At 41.0% G+C, this 21,670-nt stretch overlaps 1 protein-coding gene across 7 annotated transcripts in view; it reads left to right on the top strand.

Moving 5' to 3' along the window:
* Positions 1–21,670, top strand: part of IQCH (IQ motif containing H) — a 215,198-nt gene that overhangs the window by 187,263 nt on the left and 6,265 nt on the right. For 2 of the 7 annotated variants that reach the window (XM_036843582.1, XM_036843583.1), the window contains 3 exons: positions 2,328–2,498; positions 11,202–11,324; positions 19,260–19,321. In XM_036843582.1, the coding sequence (XP_036699477.1) occupies positions 2,328–2,498; positions 11,202–11,324; positions 19,260–19,321 (356 nt within the window). The remainder of the gene's footprint in view (positions 1–2,327; positions 2,499–11,201; positions 11,325–19,259; positions 19,322–21,670) is intronic. The other 5 variants (XM_036843585.1, XM_036843584.1, XM_036843587.1 and 2 more) reach the window with 4 other exon arrangements.

Here is a 21,670-nt window from a genome sequence, read left to right as displayed (position 1 = left end):
ATCATTTGTGCCTTTTACACTTAAGGATACTGAGATTGAGAGAGCTTAAATAACCGTTAAAGTTTGCACTCTTTGTGAGGGCCAGATTCAGGCTCTCTGACTCCTTGGTTGCCTTCCCACTAAAATCCTCATCACCAAGACATTAATATTATTATCATAATATTAATAATGTTTGTTATATGCATTTCTCTTTGATCAAGGACACTGAAACATCAAAACAGAAGCTCTGGAAAAAAATGCCAGACATGTAAGAACAGCAAGTTCACTTTCTTGTATTAAGGAAAAGTAGCTGTCTCCATCTGATTTGCATTTTATGCAATACAGCAGGAAATATTTAAGTTGACAAATAGGATATTTACAACTGCAACAGATCCTTGGCAGTTAGTTTTTAACAATTGTTGCAAATGTGATTTATTTGCTATTATAAAAGGGCATTACTGTGCGAATATGACTCCTGAAATTAGCATCAGTTTAGCAAGGGGCCTTGACAGCCTGACCTCTTAATATCCTTATAATGATGCCATTTACATTCCATGCTTACTCAAGTCACTCACTGCTAGATTTGTTTGAGAGGAGTCCACTCTAGGGCAGATGTATTCTGTATTTTAACACACCAAGTTGATGTGGGGGGCACATGTAGGCCTTCTAAGGGGAAAAACTGTTTAATCAAGTCTTCATGAAAATGTGTTCGTTTCCAACTTCCTACAGTGAAAAGGCATTACTGCTAATTACAGCATACTCCAGAAACACAATACTTCATGTTTTCTCCACAAGACATTTCCATGGCATGGATATATTAAACAAGAACATGTTTTGATCCTCTGCAGCTTTAGCTTTTAGTGTGAGTGGGAAACTAGTCCTGGGTAAGGATTGGCTGGGCCAGGATTAATGCCATCTCCACCAGCAGGGAAAGGGCAGAGGGTGGACTTGGAGCCAGGCAGAACTGGATTCAGATCCCAGCACCACCACTTCCTAGCTGTGTGGACATGGGTACCTCTCTGAACCTCTGTTTCTTTATCCATGACATGGAGCTGTTATTTTTAAGGTTATTATAAAGATCTGAGATGTTTGTGAAGCACCTGGCACACTGTAGGTACTTGATACATGGGAATTGGTCATGTTTGTGTTGCTTGTCAAAGCTCAGATGTTACCTTCTCCATGATGCAGCCCTGAGTTCAAACTAGACAAACTCAGCCTGTCTGTTCTTTCTCTGCTTTGGTACTACTTTGTTCCACCCCTTTATCATATCAAGTATTCATTGTGTTGTAATCAATTGAGTATGATTCTATCTGTCTTCCCATTCTTGATGTGTCTCTTTACCTTTTACACTCGGATAACTAGCACAATAATATGCCTTGAGCATTGAACTCCGGAGGATTCTGGGGGTGCTTCTGGATTCAGTGTAGGGGTGAGGGGTGACAAGAGAAATTAAGGACGGTCTGCCACAGGAGAGGAGAGAGGGTACCATATGACCCACTTTGCCATCAGCAGTTTAGCACATAGTGGATGCTCAGTTAAGTATCTGTCAAAGGTGTTAATGGACATTACTCAATTATCTAGTAGCTTAGAGTAACTTATTGCTTATATATATCTGTTTATCAAAGCATTTTAATTTCTATTGCATCATAGTATCCTTCTAATGACCCTGGGATTCAGCTAGGGTGGATGCTATCTTCCTTTCCCTGTTGAGGATACTGTGACATTGTAGGGTGGGTGAAGTGACTTTCCTGCACCCTTAAGGTAAAAATAGTGGTAGAGCTAAGGCTTGTAGGCCAAACCTAAGTTTCCCTTAAGAATCATGTTGAGTTTCCCAGAGAAGCCAGCACTGCTTTTTCTGAAGCCAGGGCAAACTGCCCTTTTCTATTATTTACGCACTCAGGGCAAACTGCCTTTTTCTAATATGTACTCACTCTTTCCCCCTCTGTCTGCTCTGCTTGAACTCCCCATCCTCTGGAGTTCCCATCCAGCTTCATTTCTCAGTAGCAAGCATTGCACTGGCTACTTTAGAAGTGACAAACCACAGGCAGAAAAATAAAAGTGCACATGAGCCTTTCGGAACCGGGCCTCTCCATCAGATTAGCTTGGACAGGTATTTCCAATTGTGTAACCTCCCACAAGAACCTTAAATCTTCTGACGAGAATCAGACTGGAGACTCTCTCCCTCAGTTGAACGAAGGAGAAACAGAAGCAAAAACATCTACTCCGTTAAGTCACATGTTCACTGTTGTAGTTGGGTCTGGTGTGGTTTGGGGTGGTCAGAGGTGGTGGGGGCCTTCTCTCCTGGTGGTTCATCACACCCTCACTTCTTTGGCTCCTGTTCTACTCAGGTGTGGGCAACAGGCCTCAACCTCTCATACAGTGACCAGTTGGCCCTGACTCAGCTCACCTTATACTTGACCAACGGCCACCTGGATTGCAGTTTGAGCACCCTTGAAGTGCCCCACTTTGTTCCCAAGAAAGACAAGAAAATGAGCCACCTAAACACTGCAGCAATGCCGGTAAGCTACCGATGCTTCCTGATTCTCCTCAGTGTCAGCAATACTCACCTGCCATTTACTGAGCTCTGGTTGTGTGCCAGGCTCTATGGGTCCAGAGAGAAGAAAGAATCTCAGGCAAGTCTTTGAACCTACCAAAATGGGCTTCTGGTACATGAATGGAGGAAAGGGGAGGTGGCATCCAGAAAGGGCAAGCACTATGTGGAAGGACGAAAGAACATGGGGCTTTCCAGGGCTGGATGTTTGTGTGTTCCCCTCCATTCTCTTCTCAGCTCGCTTCCCGGGGCAAGTACATCGATACCCACTGCTTCAATTACCAGAAGCTTCCAACAAAACCGGTATTTTTCTAGCCCCAGTCTCTTTTTTGAGCCTCAGACTCCTAGATTCAATATTCAACAGAATGTCTCAGAGTCCGCAAGGCTCAAACTACCCAAAACTGCACTCACCGTCTCTCCTCCCCTATACTTCCTCTTGGTGGGTTGGGCCAGAAGCTGATCACTCACCCTGTATCACCACATCCAGTCAGCAACCAGCTCATGTTGATGCTAGCTGCTAAAATGCCTCAACTCTGACCCCTCCTTCCCCCGTCAAAGATACTGCCTTCATTTCAGCTTTCATGGTCTCACTCTAGTGTTACAACAGCTTCTCATTGACTCCCTGCCTCCTGACAAGGTGGTTAAAGCGAAAAGTGACTCTGAGCATGCTGCTCCCCTACTTATGATTTTGAAATGACTCCTGTCATCTTCAGGAAAATCCCAGCTTCTCAGCTTGGTTAATGAGGCCCCTTGTGATCTGTAGCCCAATCCCCCATTCTCATCACTAGGCCATCTCTAGGGGGCTAGAGGCAGTAGTCCTGGGACTGTTTCAGGTTTACCAACTTCAGGACCCTGGATAACAAAGGGCAAACCTCTGTGGGGACAGTGGGCTAGGTTGGTCCTGGGGAAGGAGAGCAAAGTTCAAGAGGACCAGATGGCCCTTCCTATAGGTGGGATATGAGAGCAGATTGGGGCTCAAGCCACAGCTGCTCTGACAATGCCAGAGGCTTTCTTCTGCCTTCTCTTACAATAGTGGGCTTCGTGCCCTTTTTGCAAATGAAGCTCTACTTGAGGTCCAAATATGTCAAGCAGATAAAAGAGGAATGCCAGTGGTTAATAGGACCCCCACTCCAGTGCCCTAGAGATATCTTTTCAGAGCAGTATCTCCTGCCTCTCTGTTGAGTCTCTTTGGGTCCAAGAGACACCTCTGGATTTAAAGAACACTTGTTTGACTCTGCCCAGGATCCCCACATCACCTTTCTTGGCAGGAACGCAGTGTACACTTGGAAGGGTAGCCTGGAGAGGGTGCCAGATGTCTTGGGGGGCTCAGGCGACAGCCTCCTTCTCCTGCTTAATCCACTTGTCCTATGAGGTACCATTGCTCATGAGAATCCCTTAGATCTCTTTGCTTATTAAGAAGAGAAGCAGAGTTGGACTAGGAATGAGAAACAGGCCTCTTTTAATTAGGTCCCAGGACCTTGCTAGGAATTTCCCAGGTTCGGTCCCACCTGTGGCCTCTGTCCTCACCAAAGGGACCTACAAGACCCTAAATTCAGTGCCAGAGGGAGGGACAGCAGTAGAACTTGACACCTTCTGGCTTAGTGAACCTATCTCCATGCCATTTCCAAAAGGAAGCTGGAAGCTGAGTTAATATTCAATGCAAGACTTCCAAAGACAATTTGCTGCATTTAAGTATGTTGCTTCAGAAGGCTGTAAGCAGAAGTTGTACTTTGAATCAGAAGCACTCTCCCATCTTCCCCATCTTGCCTATAGATTTCAATCCTAGCTACAGGTGACGTACAGGAATTCTCCTGTGATCAAGAGTCTTAAACACTTTTAGGAATTGCCCACACACAAGAGGGACACATTATGATCTTCGATAATTCAAATGTCTCTACAATCACTGAAGAAGAGCTATTCAGGTTTTCTGATTTAGGGATAAATTGAAACTGCTTTTGGTTTTAGAAAGATACATGGAGGTTCTAACCCTGGTGCCACTGTGCATGTGTGCACACACGTGCTCCTATGCATATGTGCACGTGTGACAGGTAAGTTTTAAAAGAATCACGCACGCACGCATGCACACACAGTACAATTTACAACCAAACTGAAGCTCCTGAACAAGTGTAAACAGACTGTGATGCCATCAGGTTTACAGTCAGTTGACAGCCCCCTTTGAAGACAAGAAAAAGGAAATACACAGATATGACTACAGTGATAATGAGGGCACATTCAGAACAAATGCCTATAAAAGGAGTCCAGTTTGGGCCTATTCCTTTAGATAATACGCTGTGCAGGGGAAAAGCAAAAACTTTTCTGAACTCTAAGAAGAGCCATTGTCCCCTTATTAGAAACAGGTGGCAAACCACTCTCATTTAGACCCGGTTAGACCAGGTGCGTGGGCTTCTGATCCAGTGTCCTCCACAAATAACCCCTTGAAGGTGGAAACAAGATCAGATGAGTCCCAGATGTACATGTTTTGAAAATGAAAAGGAGTCACCTAACGGCTTTTTAACTTTTAATTAACGTTCTGTCAGACTGGACATAAATTGCTACCCTTTTCTGTCCGTGTTTTACTCTTCCTCTCTCTTGGTGGACCCTCGATACCACAGTTGGTGAGTGGCCAAAAGGGACCATCTCTGCAAACATCTTAAAACAACCCCAGTCATTTATAAGCATTTTAACAGCACATGATCTGTAATGAATGATTAAGTAAAACCTTTTGTGTTAAATTATGATGTTAATAATGATTCTGTCTCCTGTAATTTATTATGAATTCTCAAATGCTTCGGGTTTGATTTTGATAGAATGCAACAACAGAGTTTATGTGATGACTTTATTTTTAGAACTCCTTCTTTGAAGGCACGCATTTCCCCACTACTGCTGCTGCTGTAATTATGTACAAAACCACTCACTCATTAGAGTTAGGATACGTTATCTTCTAGACAGATGAGGCTAAATAAGCAACACATTAATAATTCAGAGAGCAGTTCATTATGCATGTGGATGCCTGCTTCGTAACTGAAATAAGAAACTCATCAGCCTCTGCCAACCCTTAAACAATAGTTCTATGTTATTGCAACCACATTCAAGTTTACGCTTGTTAAACTGCTACTTGGATTATTTTATCAAACATTCATTTATTTGTGGTCCCTTACTGCCGAGAACAGATTTTGGAAGCTCCTTTTTTAAGTTAATGATTTGAGCAATGGGTGTTATTAATTCTCAGAATATTATAAACATGATTAATTTTCAGGCAGAGATTTATTACATAAGGATTTCAACTATGTCAACTGAAATGCATCACTGTCAAAACAAGTATCATGGCGAAAATAGAATATGCTCCACACTTCAAGTGCTGGTGCTCAGAACTAAATCAATTTAAATTGTGGCTGAAGCAAAATTATATTCTCCAGTGAAAAGGAGTATTTCGAGCTTTCTTTATTTGGCTTGAAGCATTCTTGTTAGATTGTGATTTAGAAAGGTAGTTTAATAAAACTAGACTTCTACCAATAATATTTTGCCTTCTATTTCTTCCCCCTTGTTTTATTAGAAAAGGCTAACCTCTGAAATTCCCACACATTCCAAATGTGGCCAGTGGGAATTTGGAGAGGACAACACTGCTCTAAGTCAGGGGTCATGAATTCTGATCCTCTCTCTGGCCTCAGTTTCCTTGTTTATAAAATAAGGTAAACCTAAATGACCCCCGGGGTCTCCTAAGGCATTTGATTTTATGGGGCCTGTAGAGTAGGGCTCTGTATCAAGCCTGGCCCAGGCAGTGTCATGCACAGTGGGGTACTGGGGACAGGGAATTTTTCCTGTAAGGGGACATAGGAAGGGCCCATCCCTCTGTTCCACAGCCTTCCATTGAATGGTCTTTTTCTTGCAGAATCTTTTAGAAAGGAGTAATATTGTTGTGACAGGTCACATGCTAAGTCCTCATCAGCCATCACCTTAGTTATCAGTTAATACTTTCAGCCAGAATCAACTAGAAGTAAGTTCACCTCTTTGTGCCAGGCACTCTACTAAGCGCAGAGGATATAAGCATGAGTAGCAAAGCGCTCCAAGTTTTTCAAAGGACCCAGATAGGCCAGCATATAACTATAATGCATATAATAACATGATAATAACATCCAAAATGTACTGAGCCTTTACTCCTCACCAGGTTCTTTAACTAAGTGCTTTACATGAATCTTTATACAACCTAATATATGGGGCAGGTGCTGTTATTATGCTCATTTTTAGATAAGAAGACTGAGGTTAAGAAATGTTCAGCAACTTGTGGAAGGTCACTCAACAAGCAAGTATGGAAGCCAGAATTAAGCCCAGGCCTGTCAGACTTTACAGCTTGTGTCTGAGCATTGTGCTACCCAACCTGCCTTGTGTTGGCTGAGAGTCAATGACCCAACCCCAGAGTACAGCTTCAGCTCATCCCTGAAGAAGTCTCTAGTTGAGGCCATGGAAAAAGCTCTTCTTCCAAAGGAGGCTTCATCTCCCGGTGCAATGAGGTTATCTGCAGGCATATTACTATTATCCACTGGCTCCTAATCTGCTCCAAACTAGGCCAGGACTCAGTGAGCACTGAATGGGCCAGATGGTTGTGGAGGAGTCTTCTGATGCTATAAAATTCTTTAGGTTATGACTTCCTTGGTAAACCTAAATGGATTTTACAGCATCAGAAGAGAGTCAATTACACCAGTCAGCCTTTTAAAAATGATGTTTTCCGTTTGTATAATGCTTTATACTTTAAACAGACATGAGCTTATTTGATCCCCAAGATAACCCCAAGAAGTAGATAAGACATGGATTATCATACCCATTTTACAGATTAGGAAAGTAAGGCTATTCAAAGGTAAGTGAACTGCCTAAGTAAGTTAAAGTTAAGTAAGTAGCAAAGTCCAGGTTTTCTGATTCAAGTCCCTTTCTGATGAAAAGATTTACTGGTTGGTTGTTGTTTTGTTTTGTTTTTCAAATAATTTATCTTATTTGTGAAACTATTTAGTTTAACAAATGCTAATAAGAGCTAACTTGTTTTTGAGTGCTTATTTTGTGCCAGACACTGTTCCAAGGTCTTTACAAACTCATCTAATCCTCGAGACAATACTGTCACCTGTGCTATCAGGCTGGATAAAAGACAACACTAGATCATTGACAGTTTTTTCCTGTAGGAACTGCAGAGTTGGTTAAGTCTTTAAAAAAAAAAAGTAGGTGTATTGTATATGTTCATCTTTATTTGCATTATTATAACACATTTATTAAGCACTTAAGATAAGCCAGGAATTTCACCAAGCATCCAGGATACAGAGACATTTGACAAAGTCCCTGTCCTCCAGGAGTTGAAAAGAAATACAAAATAGATAGCACATACACAAGGAAAAACCACAAGGTCTCATTTAAGTGCCATTTAGGTGACAGTCCCTTAACTTGCTGCTGGAGTTCTTAGGAGAAACAACTGTGGACAGGCGGGGACAGAGGATGCTTTACTAAGAACGTAGAACTTGGTCTGGCCTTAAAGACTAAGGCAGTCACCATGGCAACGAGAGGGAGACCTCCCCCTGCAGAAAGGACAGCAGCCAAAGACAGCCCGTGGTCTGTTATGAACCAGTTGGGCTGGGGCAGAGAATCTGGGAAGAGGGAAGTGGGAGAAGTGGTTGGAGCAGTCCACTGAGAAAGTTTGGGAGAGTCTTCCAGCCAAGCCAGGTGCCTGGATTTCATTTTGAAGGCAAAGAGGAGACACTGAAGATTTCTGAGCATTGACCAACCTGAGTTTGGGAAATGCTCAATCTGGTAGTAATGCTCAGAATCCCAGGTACCAGTGGGGGCAGGAATAGCCTGGAAAATTACATTTGATGTAGGTCTACAATGCTCCAGGCCCTGCAGATGTTTTCAAAAAAACAGCAACAACAATAGTAGCTACTGTGTATCAGGTGCTAGGTGCTTATTGAATCATCAAAAGTCAGGGAAGTTAAATGACATATTCAAGATCACACATATAGTAAGTGGCCTAGTCAGGTTTTGAACTTCAGTGATTCTGACTCTGTATAACCTTTCCACTATAGAATTCTGCTTGCATCCCCACCTCCCTAGTAGAAAGAAGAAGCTGCCCTCCAGGCCATAATGGTCTGGACTAGGACGGTGATGGTCATGGAAAAGAAGATGTCGCTTGGAGACATACACCAAATATCCTGGCTTTTCTTTCCGATTCCTTATGAATCACAAGCCCAGGACTGGGAGGAGGGGGAATTGCAGTCTGTCTCCATAGAGCAAAAGAAACCTCAGGACAGCCTGTCCTTACTTGCTGTCCAGTAATACTGGACAGTGAGCTCTTCTGCCTTGCTTTGGAGCCAAGATACACAGCACTGAGCTGGATCCTGCTACCAGATGCCTGCCTACCTCTCTCCCTCGCTGACTGGGTCCTGATCTTGGGTTTGCTAGTTTATATACTATAGCAGCATAAGACAAGTTTAGAAGACAAAAATAACCTTGGAATTATCTTGTGAATTCATGGTAATTACCACGCAATTACATGCTCAGTAACTACAATGGAATTCCAGAGTATTTACAGTTCACTTCCATACACAAAAGCTCGGGCTTCTGGGCCTCCATTGTGAAGGCAGGAGCATGGCACAGCCTGACACGGCAGGGCAAGCAGGCCTGGTGGTCACGTTCCTCCAGACTGACTACATAGCTGAGCCAGAATTTCACTTAACCAGTTCTTGTTACCCCACCAATAATCCCTGTCAGGTCCACCAGAGTTGTCCTCCAAAGGATGTCCTCTAGGGGCAAGGCCTGGGATGACTGTCCTGAGCTGTCATTCTCTAGGGATGGTGTGACTGTCCTCTGTTTTGTGAATCAATCTCTTCTTCTGCCCCAAAGTGCTCAGTGACTGCAAGTCCCCTGAATTACATCCTTTGAAGTGTCTCTTAAGTCAGAGAGAAGTGCAATCCACTTACCCTATTTCATGTATTCATTCTTTCTTTCATTCAAGAAACACTGAATGCTAGCATCATGTCCAGCCTGGGGATTCAGAAACCAAACAGTTCCTGCCCTCAGAAAACTCCCAGTCGTGTAAGGGAGCCAGACAGGGGAACAACTCATGATAGGTCAGGGTGATAACAAAGTACAGTTGTGAGGCATAGAGGGTCAAATAGATTTTCTTTTGTAAAAATAGAATCCCCAATGGCTCCCAGTGGGACAATACCAATGGAGGTGCACAACTCGATGCATTAGCCTGGGGGAGCCTAACATTTTTGTAGATGTGGATCCTGCTTATGTGTGGGAAGAATCGGCTTAATTACTACTATTGATAACGCAACCATCAGATACACTACTTTACGTCAATGTGGAAGGAAAAGACACAATATGTGGGGGACATATGTCACAAAAGGTGAACGTGAAATCTGAGTGTGTGTGTGTGTGTGTGTGTGAGAGAGAGAGAGAGAGAGATGCAGGTGGGGAAATGTTCATTCTCCGCTGGGCACTCACTCAGTTGGCCCCAGTTTCCTTGCATTAGCTCAGAGACAGAGAGAGAGCCTGGGGTTTCACAAAAGACAGTGTGTCAGGTCATTAGGATCCTTGCAGCCAGCTGTGAACCAGCTGCACCTCCTTTTCCTTCTCCTATTTCAAGTCACTGCATGCGATCAGGCACCTGGTTGCCCAGCACCTGAGAGTCTCCAAAGTTCAAAATCTGGTCCAGGCATCGCCATTTTCTATGCCCTAAGGTTGGCCATGGCTCTATGTGCAGTTCTCCAAATTTCCATTTACCCAAGGACAAACAGAGATAATTGTCAAAGGCAAACATCATATTTCACAAAGGACATGCTACAAAACTATCGGGATTCAATACTTTCTTTTGCACATATTAAATTTTAAATATTTTAGGAGATATTATAGTTGAAATACTTTGGACCTACTGTAACCAGTCTCTTTGGGATAGCTCTCATTGATAGGCAAGAAAGATATAGAATAGCTATTTCCCAAACAAAGAAAGCAGTTGGAATTAAAATTCTAACATTGGTCCCTTCAAGGAGGTGGAGTGCACTTAGTGATTTGCTGCCGAAGAGCAAAAAGGGGGAGGGTATCTTTACAGCAAGAAACCTGATGAAGACTACCTTAGCCAGGTGACCAAGGTCGGCATCAACAGTGATAAATCATGTTGATATATGTATTCTTGATATGAGGTGATGAAAGCGGCAGTTTACCTATGTAGTCCTTCTCTCCAAAACCAACAACCCCCATCTAATCATGAGAAAAACATCGGACAAACACAGATTGAGGGACATTCTACAAAATACTTGATCAGTATTCCTCAAAACTGTCAGGCAAGACTGAGAAACTGTCACAGCCCAGAAGAACCTAAGGAGACATGACAACTAAATATAATGTGCTGTCCTGGAGGGGATCCTGGAACAGAAAATGAAAATTAGGGAAAAACTAATGAAATCCAAATAAAGTATGGACTTAATAGTAATGTGGCAATTTGGTTCCTTAGTTGTGACAAAGGTACCACATCAATGTACAATGTTAACAGTAGGGGAACTGGGTGTGGGCTATACAGGAACTCTCTGTATTATCTTTGCAACCTTTCTCTTAATCCACAATTATTCTAAAATTAAAAGTTTATTTAAATATTTAGTAAAGAGTCTGACATTCAGTTGTGATTCTTTTCCAGTCACCGGCAACCAGTCGCTATGCGGTGATGAGCACCCAGCTCAGGCACAACAATCTCTCTCTGATTTTCCACTATGTTTTTCTCCAGATGTGTAAGGCCCATGGCATCGGCTATGATATTGAGGTATGAAGGGTGACAATTGGCCAAGGCTGGACCAAATACAGGCCTGTGGGTGATCTAGGCAGCTAATAATTTGATGCACCTTCAAACAGATATTCTTTAAACATTGGTTTGACATGTATTTAGAGGAAGGTTGAGTGCTGCTTGGGGAAGGGCAGGAGGTGGCACTTGGTCTTGGGAAGTTGATCTCTGACCCCAAACTTGTACACCCAACTTAGTAAAGCAAAAACCCTGTAGCTCACCAGACTTAGGAGTAATTTGGGGAACCATCTTTTCATCTTGAAGCATATCCTGAGCTTTCTGACCCCACCCAAAGCTGCTTACTAATAAATATCCTCTTAGTCTGTTTGGGCTGCTGTAACAAAGCACCATATACAAGATGGTTTAAACAACAGAAATGTATTTCTCACAGTTCTGGGGGCTGGGTAATCCAAGGTGAAGTTGCCGATCAATTCAGTTCCCGGTGAGGACTCTTCCTGACTTGCACGATAACTGCCTTTTTGCTGTGTCCTAACACGGCGGGAAAAGAGCAATCTCTGATGTCTCTGTAACCTCTTCTAGAAGGACACAAGTTCTAACTGAACAGGGCTCCACCCTTATGACCTCATTAACCATAACCATTCCCTTAAAGTCCCTGTTTCCAATACATTCACATGGGGGATTAGGGCTTAAACATATGAATGGGGCGGGGGGGGGGGCGGGTGATACACAATTCAATCCATAGCATCCTTCTACCTACATACCATAGTTTCTTTCTAGGAGGAGTTCTGATTTTAAAAAAAACAAAAACACTTTCCCCCATTTTTGGTCTATTTCCAGTGACATTGATGGCCCCTACCCAGCTTCTTCATCCTTAGTGTAGCTGGATGGGGCAAAGTGGGATGTAATATCTCCTACTTAAACTAGAACCTCCATTTTGTGCCTAGAGATTCATACTACTCTGAGAAATAGTTTCATGATTTTGCACTTTGATTCAGATCTTCACATCTGAAATTCTTAGAGGGCTATTCTAAGACCTGAGTGACCTTATGTGCTCTTGTGGAACACCCTTCCTACATCACATCAAACATATTAAAATATATTCACCTCTCACATTAAATATAATGTATAGATAATGACAAAGAATTGAGCAATAACCAATTGATCAAATGTTTTGATTTGTAGATACTCAGTTCCATATTTATTAATTTTTGTTTTTCATATTTGAAAACAAATAGAATTTTTCAGGGTTCACATATTGTTATAGGCCCTTGAAAAGCATATGGACCTTAGGCACAGGGCCAACAGTGAATAGGATGACTGGCTGACACTTGGCAATCCCCAGCACACTGTAGGGCACTGTCAGGGTGCATAACGCCTTTTGATTAGACTGATTCATGCTGACTGCAAACACATAAAATGAAGCTCATATTCCCTTGCAAATTACATTAAAATTGATAAAATATAGAAAGAATGAAAAGGACAGATTGAACTGATTTATCTGAAATTAATTATTACATCTGCTCAACACAATCTCTTTGGAATTAAATACAGTTGATCCTTGAACAATGCCGGAGTTAGGGGCGCTGACCCTCCACATAATTGAAAATTCAAGTGTAACGCTATAGTTGGCCCTCTGTATCCACAGTTCGGCATCCAAGGATTCAACTAACAACGGATGTGTAGTAGTGTAGTATTTACTGTTGAAAAAAATTTGCATATAAGTAGACCCATGCAATTCAAACCCATGTTGTTCAAGGGTCAACTGTAGTTTTTAACCCTAAATTAATTAGACTTACATGTGCCAGAAGGTGGCTAAATCTAACTCTAGCTTTATCTGAATCAACTTATTTTATTTTCTTCTAAAATATCAAAGCAGAACAAGCTCTGTGAGTGGGCATATTTGGCAGGGAAAGTCTCCTGCTGAAAAGAAAACGGGCTCCATAACTTTCTATTGCCTGAGATTATTATTAGAGATTTATTTCTTTGGCTGAAGGCTTTGTACTTGATTGAAGTTCTAGTACTCCTGGGAAAAGTAAAGCACCAAACTTTACAAGTTATTTACACCTTTGTGGCTCTGAGTTGATCAGATTCATTTCTAAGAAGAAATTTTAGTACAGGAAACAGGGTACTAAGGCCCAGGGGAAACAGTGGATGGTGCAGAGGAAGGGGTTCCACTGAGGGTAAGGAGAATGAAGAAAGGGCAGAGGGGCACAGAAGAACTGACAGGCATATTTCGTAGACTCTGCCTCCAGGTCAACTGTGCTAAACAACGTATAAAGGATGAAAGATGAACTGGAAGAGAAAGAGAAATATAGATTGGGGGTGACGGAGTGACAGAACAATATGAAGAAGAAAAAGATAACAGAAGAAAATAGAGAGGATAAAATCCAGAGACTGGAACAATCTATAAAAATAAGGTAGGAGGGGATAAATAGAAAGAAAAAGAGCAAATAATAAACAAAAGTACAAGAAGAGAGGAGAAATGGAATCATAAAAATCTGAGGTAAGAAGGAGGAGACATGTGACTACTTGGAAAATTTGGAAATTCTCTAACAATGTCCTTGCTCTATTTTTCCTAAGATGTATTCTCATCTTTTCAGACACTGGGGTCCCTCCCTTGTCAGAACTCTCCACTTGTTCTCTCCGATGCCTCTTCTTGGAGAGGCATTTACCAAGCACCTACTATGTGCTGGCACTGAGCTAAGCACTATTACTTTATTATCTCTTTCATCTTCATATCTCTCCTGTAAGAAGTTGTTATTTCTACCATATCGCAGTGAGGAATTTATGTTTAAAGAGTTTAAGCACTTTCCCCAGGTCACACAGCCAGGCATTTTATGAAATGCCTTAATCCATAATTGTCTGTAAAGTCAAATATGATTCTTTTTCTTACACCAGCATATTCCCTATGCACTTTTTTCCCCCTAAGGACTGTTTCCCACTAACTATGTATGTTTCTAAAATATTATTACCAATCCAGTCCAAGAATTCTGGGATCCATTTCAAATAAAATATTCCACCTAGGTAATTCTTGTGTATTCTTCAGCTGAAGAAGCGCAAACTTCTCCATAACCCCCATGACTATCTCCACCTTACAAAAGAAAAAAGAGTTATGTCTAACAATTAACTTCCCTAAAATTTTATTGCCTCCTTGGGTTATTCTGAGTCTAAAAAGAAGATCACTTACCCTAATTCCAGTGTTACCTATGCCACCTGCTTCCACTCTCGGTCAAATTTAATGTGGGTGGCTCTTTCCAGAAAAAGAAGCAACATTAACAATACATCAGTGTCATTGCTACCAAAAGAAGAATCCTCAAAGTCCTTATTCTCAACATTATGTTTTTCTTCCCATTATCATCATAGAATGTCACATGATATTTCTTGTCCAAAATCTTAGGGGTAAAAGAGGGAAATGAGATCACCCTTTGAGTTTATTTTTCCTTGCTGAATATTGGAAGGACGCATTGCTGAGTTTGTAACCAACTCGGTGGGTCTCATTCCTGGTATTTCTGTAATGCTACAAAATACCCCCACTGATTTCCTAATGAAATGAACTTGTAATGAAAGCCATATGGAGAAAAGTGTCATGTTTACTGCCTGCGACAGTGCGGCAGGGCTGGTCTCGCACATACATAGGCAGTGTGCCATGATCCTAAATAGCTCCACAACCACCAGCAATCACTTCCTCGGGCCAAGGGATTGCCGTGGTGGCAATCATTAAGGCTGTTCAAAATGTTCTGATTCTCCTCCTTCCAGGCACATAACAGAATTGTACTTCCTCCACCCTCTCCCTGAAGTCAGGCGTGGCCATGTAACTTGTTTTGGCCAGTGAAATATGAACAGAATGATATATGTCCTTTTTATACCTTTAAGAGCCACTCTATGAGTCGCCATAGCCTTTTTCCTGCCTTGGAAATCCTGGAAGAACACTGAGCTGGAGCCTCCTTCAGCCCTGAGTGTACCTACAGGGACCAGAGATCCACGCCGACCCATGTGGGAAATGGAGTATGAGCAAGAACCAACTTTTTTGTTAACACAAACTAAGAATTGTTTGTTTTTTTAATGACTGCAGCATAACCTGATTGACTCAGAAATTAGTGTCAAGAAAAGGATGCTCCCCAAAAAGAAAACAAATATTATCACTTCAACATGTAATCAGTATAAAAATTAATAAGATACTTTACATTTATGTACTAAGTCTTTAAAAGCTACAGCACAACTCAGTTTCGATTATTAATATTTCAAGTTCTCAGTAGCCCCATGTAGCTAGTGCCTACCATATTGGACAGCTCAGTAAAGGATGCAAGACAAGATCAACTAGTCAATAGCTCTCAGCCCTAGCAGCCCATTAGAATGGCGTGAGTGAGGAGATTTAAAAAGTACAGATGCTCAGGCAGGGCTGGGATTAGTGTGAGGCAAGTGAGGCACTTACCCAAAGCACCTCAGTAATAAAGATAAATAATATTGTAATTCAATATGTTAAAAATAAAAATTAATGCAAGAAATCCATGATGAACAAAATATCAATATTTTAAATAAACATATACTGATGTTTTCCCTTTGCCTTAGGCTCCAATATGGCTTAGCCTGGCACTGTACCCAGGACCCACTCCAGACCAATTAAATCAGTATTTCTGGAGGTAGGGCCCAGGCATTAAATTTTTAAAGCACTCAGATGATTCTAATGTGCAGCCAGCATTGACCACAGTTCTAGCCCAATTTCTGTCCTAATGCCCAGATTTCCTGATAAAATGGGGAGTCAACGGGCAGTTGTAATTCTGGCATGTGGTATCTTTTACCAAATCTCCAAAATGTAGTTTCCTTTTCTGTACTTCCAGTGATGAGGAGTTCACAGCTTCACCATTTCCACTATTGGACAACTCCAGTGTTAACTTTTATTTATTTGGAGAAGAACTGTTAAAAGATAGTTTTCAAAAAAGGATAAAATCATGCCTCTCATACAGATATAAAACTAAACACATGATAAAGATTTATTTAAGAGAGAAGAATTAAGCAGATGTTATAACCAGGACAAAAAAGAATCCAAAAAACCAGACAACTTTATAGATCATCACTACTGAAATGAATATGCAAATGGAAGCAAAACTGGTTTTTCCACAAGGAGAGCAGGAGAGGAAAATCAGTTGAACCTCTACCAGACCGGACAGAATTTGCTTGTCTCTCAGTCACCTACAACTTACAGAGTTGTAAAATATCTCCCATAGAATCAAGGTGTGATACAGACAGAACGTAGTTTTCCTTTGAAGTACAAATTATTTTCCACACAATAAACTGCTTCCCTATATTTTTTTACCCATTGCTCTTAGAACAGTGGTTTTCAAATTTTGATGTGTCTGACAATCACCCAGGAAGTGAGCTAAAAGGCAGATTCCCAAAGAAAACAAAAGCAAAAACAAATGAATGGGACTTATTTAAACTTAAAAGCTTTTACACAGCAAAGGAAACCATTGACAAAACAAAAAGACCACCTACTGAGTGGGAGAAAATATTTGCAAATGATATGACCAATAACGGGTTAACATCCAAAATATATAAACAGCTCATACAATTCATCATTAAAAAAAAAGAAACCCGGGGCTTCCCTGGTGGCGCAGTGGTTGAGAATCTGCCTGCTAATGCAGGGGACACGGGTTCGAGCCCTGGTCTGGGAAGATCCCACATGCCACGGAGCAGCTGGGCCCGTGAGCCACAACTACTGAGCCTGCGCGTCTGGAGCCTGTGCCCCGCAACGGGAGGGGCCGTGATAGTGAAAGGCCCGCGCACGGCGATGAAGAGCGGTCCCCGCACCGCGATGAAGAGTGGCCCCCGCTTGCCGCAACTAGAGAAAGCCCTCGCACGAACCGAAGACCCAACACAGCCAAAAATAAAGAAAGAAAGAAAGAAAGAAAAATGACAAGTGTTGGCAAAGATTTGGAAATATTAAAAAAAAAAAAAAAAAAAGAAACCTGATTAAAAATTGGGCAGAAGACCCAAAGAGACATTTTTCCAAAGAAGACATATAGACGGCCAACAAGCTCATGACAAGATGTTCAACATCATTAGTCATCAGAGAAATGCAAATCAAAACAACAATGAGATATTACCTCACAACTATCAGAATGGCTATCATCAAAAAGAGCACAAATAACAAAAGTTGGTGAGGATATGGAGAAAAGAGAACCCTCGTACACTGTTGGTAGGAATATAAATTGGTGCAGCCACTGTGGAAAACAGTATGGAGGTTTCTCAAAAAACTAAAAATAGAACTACCATATGATCCAGCAATCCCACTCCTGGGTATATATCCAAAGAAAACAAAAACACTAATTCAAAAAGATACATGCACCCCAATGTTCACAGCAGCATTATTTATAATTGCCAAGATATGGAAGCAACCTAAGTGTTCATCAACAGGTGAATGGATAAAGAAGATGCGGTATGTATGTATAATGGAATATAACTCGGCCATAAAAAAGAATGAAATTTTGCCATTTACAACAACATGGATGCACGTAGAGGTATTATGCTTAGTGAAATAAGTCAGACAGAGAAAGACAAATACTGTTTGTTATTACTTATATGTGGAATCTAAAAAATACAACAAACTAGTTAATACAAGAAGAAAGAAACAGACTCACAGATACAGAGAACAAACTAGTGGTTACCAGTGGGAAGAGGGAAGGCAGGAGTGACAAGACAGGAGTCGGGGATTAAGAAGTACAAACTACTATATATAAAATAAATAAGCTACAAGGATGTATTGTACAGTATAGGGAATATAGCCAATATTTTATAATAACTATAAATGGAGTATAACCTTTAAAAATTGTGAATCACTATGTTGTACACCTGAAACATATAATATTGTACATCAACTATATATCAATAAAAAAGATGCAGTGTATATATGCAGAATGGAATATTACTCAGCCATGAGAAAGAAGGAAATCCTGCCATTTGTGACAACATAGATGGAACTTGACTGCATTATGCTAAGTGAGATAAGCCAGACAAAGACAAAAATTGTACAATATCACTTATATGTGGAATCTAAAAAAGTCAAACTCATAGAAACAGAGAGTAGAACGGTGGTTACCAGGGCCCGGGGTGGGTGTGGGAAGATGTTGGTCAAAGGGTACAAACTTGCAGTTAGAAGATGAATAGTTTCTGGGGATCTAATGAACAGCATAGTGACTATAATCAACAATATTACATTATATACTTCAAAATTAATATGAGACTAGATCTTTTTTTTTTTTTAATTTTTATTTATTTATTATTTATTTATTATTTTTATTTTTGGCTGTGTTGGGTCTTTGTTTCTGTGTGAGGGCTTTCTCCAGTTGCAGCGAGTGGGGGCCACTTCTTCATCGCGGTGCGCGGGCCTCTCTTGTTGCAGAGCACTCACTATCTCTCACTATCGCGGCCTCTCTTGTTGCAGAGCACAGGCTCCAGATGCGCAGGCTCAGTAGTTGTGGCTCACGGGCCCAGTTGCTCCGCGGCATGTGGGATCTTCCCAGACCAGGGCTCGAACCCGTGTCCCCTGCATTGGCAGGCAGACTCTCAACCACTGCACCACCAGGGAAGCCCCGAGACTAGATCTTAAATGTTCTCACCACAAAAATAAAATGATAAGTATGTGATGAGATAGAGGTCTTAGCTAAAGCTACAGTGGTAATCATATCGCAATAAATAAATATATAAAATAACATGTACACCTTAAACTTACACAATGTTATAAATAAATTATAATCTCAATTTTACAAAAAACACTGTCCTAGAACATATCTATTCCATATTCTGGAGACATCCTTTCCAAATGTGCTTCTCACAGTATTTGCAATTAGCTCTAGATTTCAGTTCAAATCAGCCTTATTGGTCTTAGTGTAGTATGTTTTCTTTACTTTGTTTCCAACATAATATGCTATTTCTTTTCTTCCCATTCAAATTTTATAGGACAGACAAGGAACTATCTTTATATTATATGAACACCTGAAGAGAGACAAGTTGGGAATGTTGTGAGTATGAAGTGTGTCTATGAGATGTAATAAGCTAAGAAAATAGACTATAACAACTAACAAGAATGATGCTTCTCATGCATTTTAATCAGCATGCTGATTTATTGGTTGTCTATCTTGTTTTATTTAGATCTTTAAGTATTTCATAAAATGACTTTAGATGTGTCAGCAGGAGTTCATAAGTATAATTGATTAATTATCCAAAATTGATGGGTAAGGGGCTAGTTTTAACAACATATTACACTCAAACACATACACCTACAAGGCACAGCAAATATGACTGATGAGGAACCAGCTCAGATGTCCCGATTGCAGAAGGGCAGTTTTCATTCTGGCATGCTTAGAAAAATGCTCTGGTGACTTGGCAAGATGCTCCCCAAAAAGGCAGGGTCTGTCGTCCCTCTTCAGATCCAGTTCCGGCCCTGATGCAGTCTCCTCAAGATACATTTATGCTGACAAGAGTCCTATTGCACCACTCAGGAGGCTTCTCTATGCTTCCCTGTTTCCTGTAGATTTCTCTCCAGGTTATTCTGGAGAACAACCAAAGTTGTCTCCTCATTTAGGACTCAGAACTTTAGAGCCACAACCTTGAATTGTGTCTTATTCATATCTTGGAATATGGTTATTTGGTACCTTTCAGTCATCCTGACTTATTGGGAAACTGTTTCTGTCTTATATTTTTCTTCCTTTTAATATCTACAGAATATTGAAGAAGAAAAGATGAGCAACTATAAACTTTTCTTTGTGTTGCTTGATTTTCTCTGGAGAATCAAGGAGAGGCTTTTCATGAGTTGGCTGGGCTTTGTTTGGCTTTATTGCAGTCAGGTCACATCAGGTGAGGGCTCCAAGAGGGGATGACCCTACAAACCAGAATTTTGTGGTTTGGCTTTACTGGGATAACTTCATACTGACTCCATTTATACTGGCATATTTCTGGAAATAGTGGCATTTGAGTAGAAATTTCAAGGGAAAAATGAAGGAAATTCTAGAAATGAATTATTAATAGGGAACGGGAATTAGAGTCCATCTAGTTTCTTGATTCCCAGCCTGGGAACCATGGACCTGAGGAGGCTGAGGAGGGGTGGCGCAAGGGGCTTAAATCCATGTGTGGACCCAGCATCACACACACACACACACACACAATTTTTTTAAAGTATGGGTCTCAATCTTTAGTGTATGTAAGAATCACCTTGGGGAACTTGATGAAACTATACTTGGTGAAACTGCACAGTCAAAGATTCTGATTTTCTTGATCTGGACGGGGCCCAGGAATTTGTTTGGAGAAGCACCCAGGGTCTAATACATACTGACCCTGTGGCAATAAAATAAAAACCACTGTTAAAAATTAATGACTCTAAAGTTGCCTTTGGCTATTGTTTTTTCTATTAAAAGAAGAGATACTAATGTTCAGTAGCTATAAGGGGTAGGGGTAGGTGGTCCTTGGATTTTGGGAATCTAACTCAAAAAGTTTGGAAGTACTTATCTAGTCCAATTCCTTCATTTCAGAGAAAAAGAAATGAAGACCCAGAGAGTTTAAGTAACTTCCCCAAAGTCACATAGTCAGTGGCAGGACATAGAGCTCTGGTCTTCTGTCTTGGAGCCTGGGAAGCTATCTACTCCCACCCTGACCCAAGGGAAAGCCCAATCAGGCTGGAAGGAAGTCATTCCACAAGTGTCTAAGCCTTAGACTCTAAGGTGACTTATTTTACAGTTAACAACTGGGAAAAGAAGTAATCCCAAAGTTCTTTGCAGCTGCCTTAAGAGGCAGCTTGCTCTTTAGGTTCACCCCCTCAGGATAGAATGATTTTAAAAAACTAATCCATTCATTTAATCTGTTTTTAACTTTGATTTTTAAAAAAGTTTGAAAAATAGCTAGAAAAATACCCTGGAGTTTTGTTTCCAAGTTAAAACTTAACAGTGACCTAGTTGTTTGGAAATGTTCACTGACCATAGTTTAATTCTACAGGATGGTTTGCAAGTTGTCTCTGAAATCTTCTTTAAATGTATGTTCAGCTTTATAAAGACAGCTGTTCATGAATGGGGCACATTCTCCTCTGCACATAAATGGGGTGCATTCATAAGTAGCAGGAATCACTTGTATACATGAAATAGAAAACAAACTCTAGATGAAAGTCTCCAGAATACTGAGGTGCAAATGTCTCTGTAGGCAAGTAAATTGTTAGGCATGAATTTTACTCAGCAACAATTCTCTTAAACTAACAGCTTTTAAAATGAGCTAATACTAGTGTCCTAGCTCAGTGGTAGCCTTTTGCTAGGAATGACTGAACCTATTCCTACATTCTGCTAAGTTGATTAATAAAAAATATTTATTACACAAATCCTTTTTGT

The sequence above is a fragment of the Balaenoptera musculus genome, chromosome 2 (assembly GCF_009873245.2).
Source record: "Balaenoptera musculus isolate JJ_BM4_2016_0621 chromosome 2, mBalMus1.pri.v3, whole genome shotgun sequence".
NCBI classification, from domain to species: Eukaryota; Metazoa; Chordata; class Mammalia; order Artiodactyla; family Balaenopteridae; genus Balaenoptera; species Balaenoptera musculus.
Note: the sequence above shows the minus strand (reverse complement) of the source record. Positions and strands in the feature narration are given on the sequence as shown.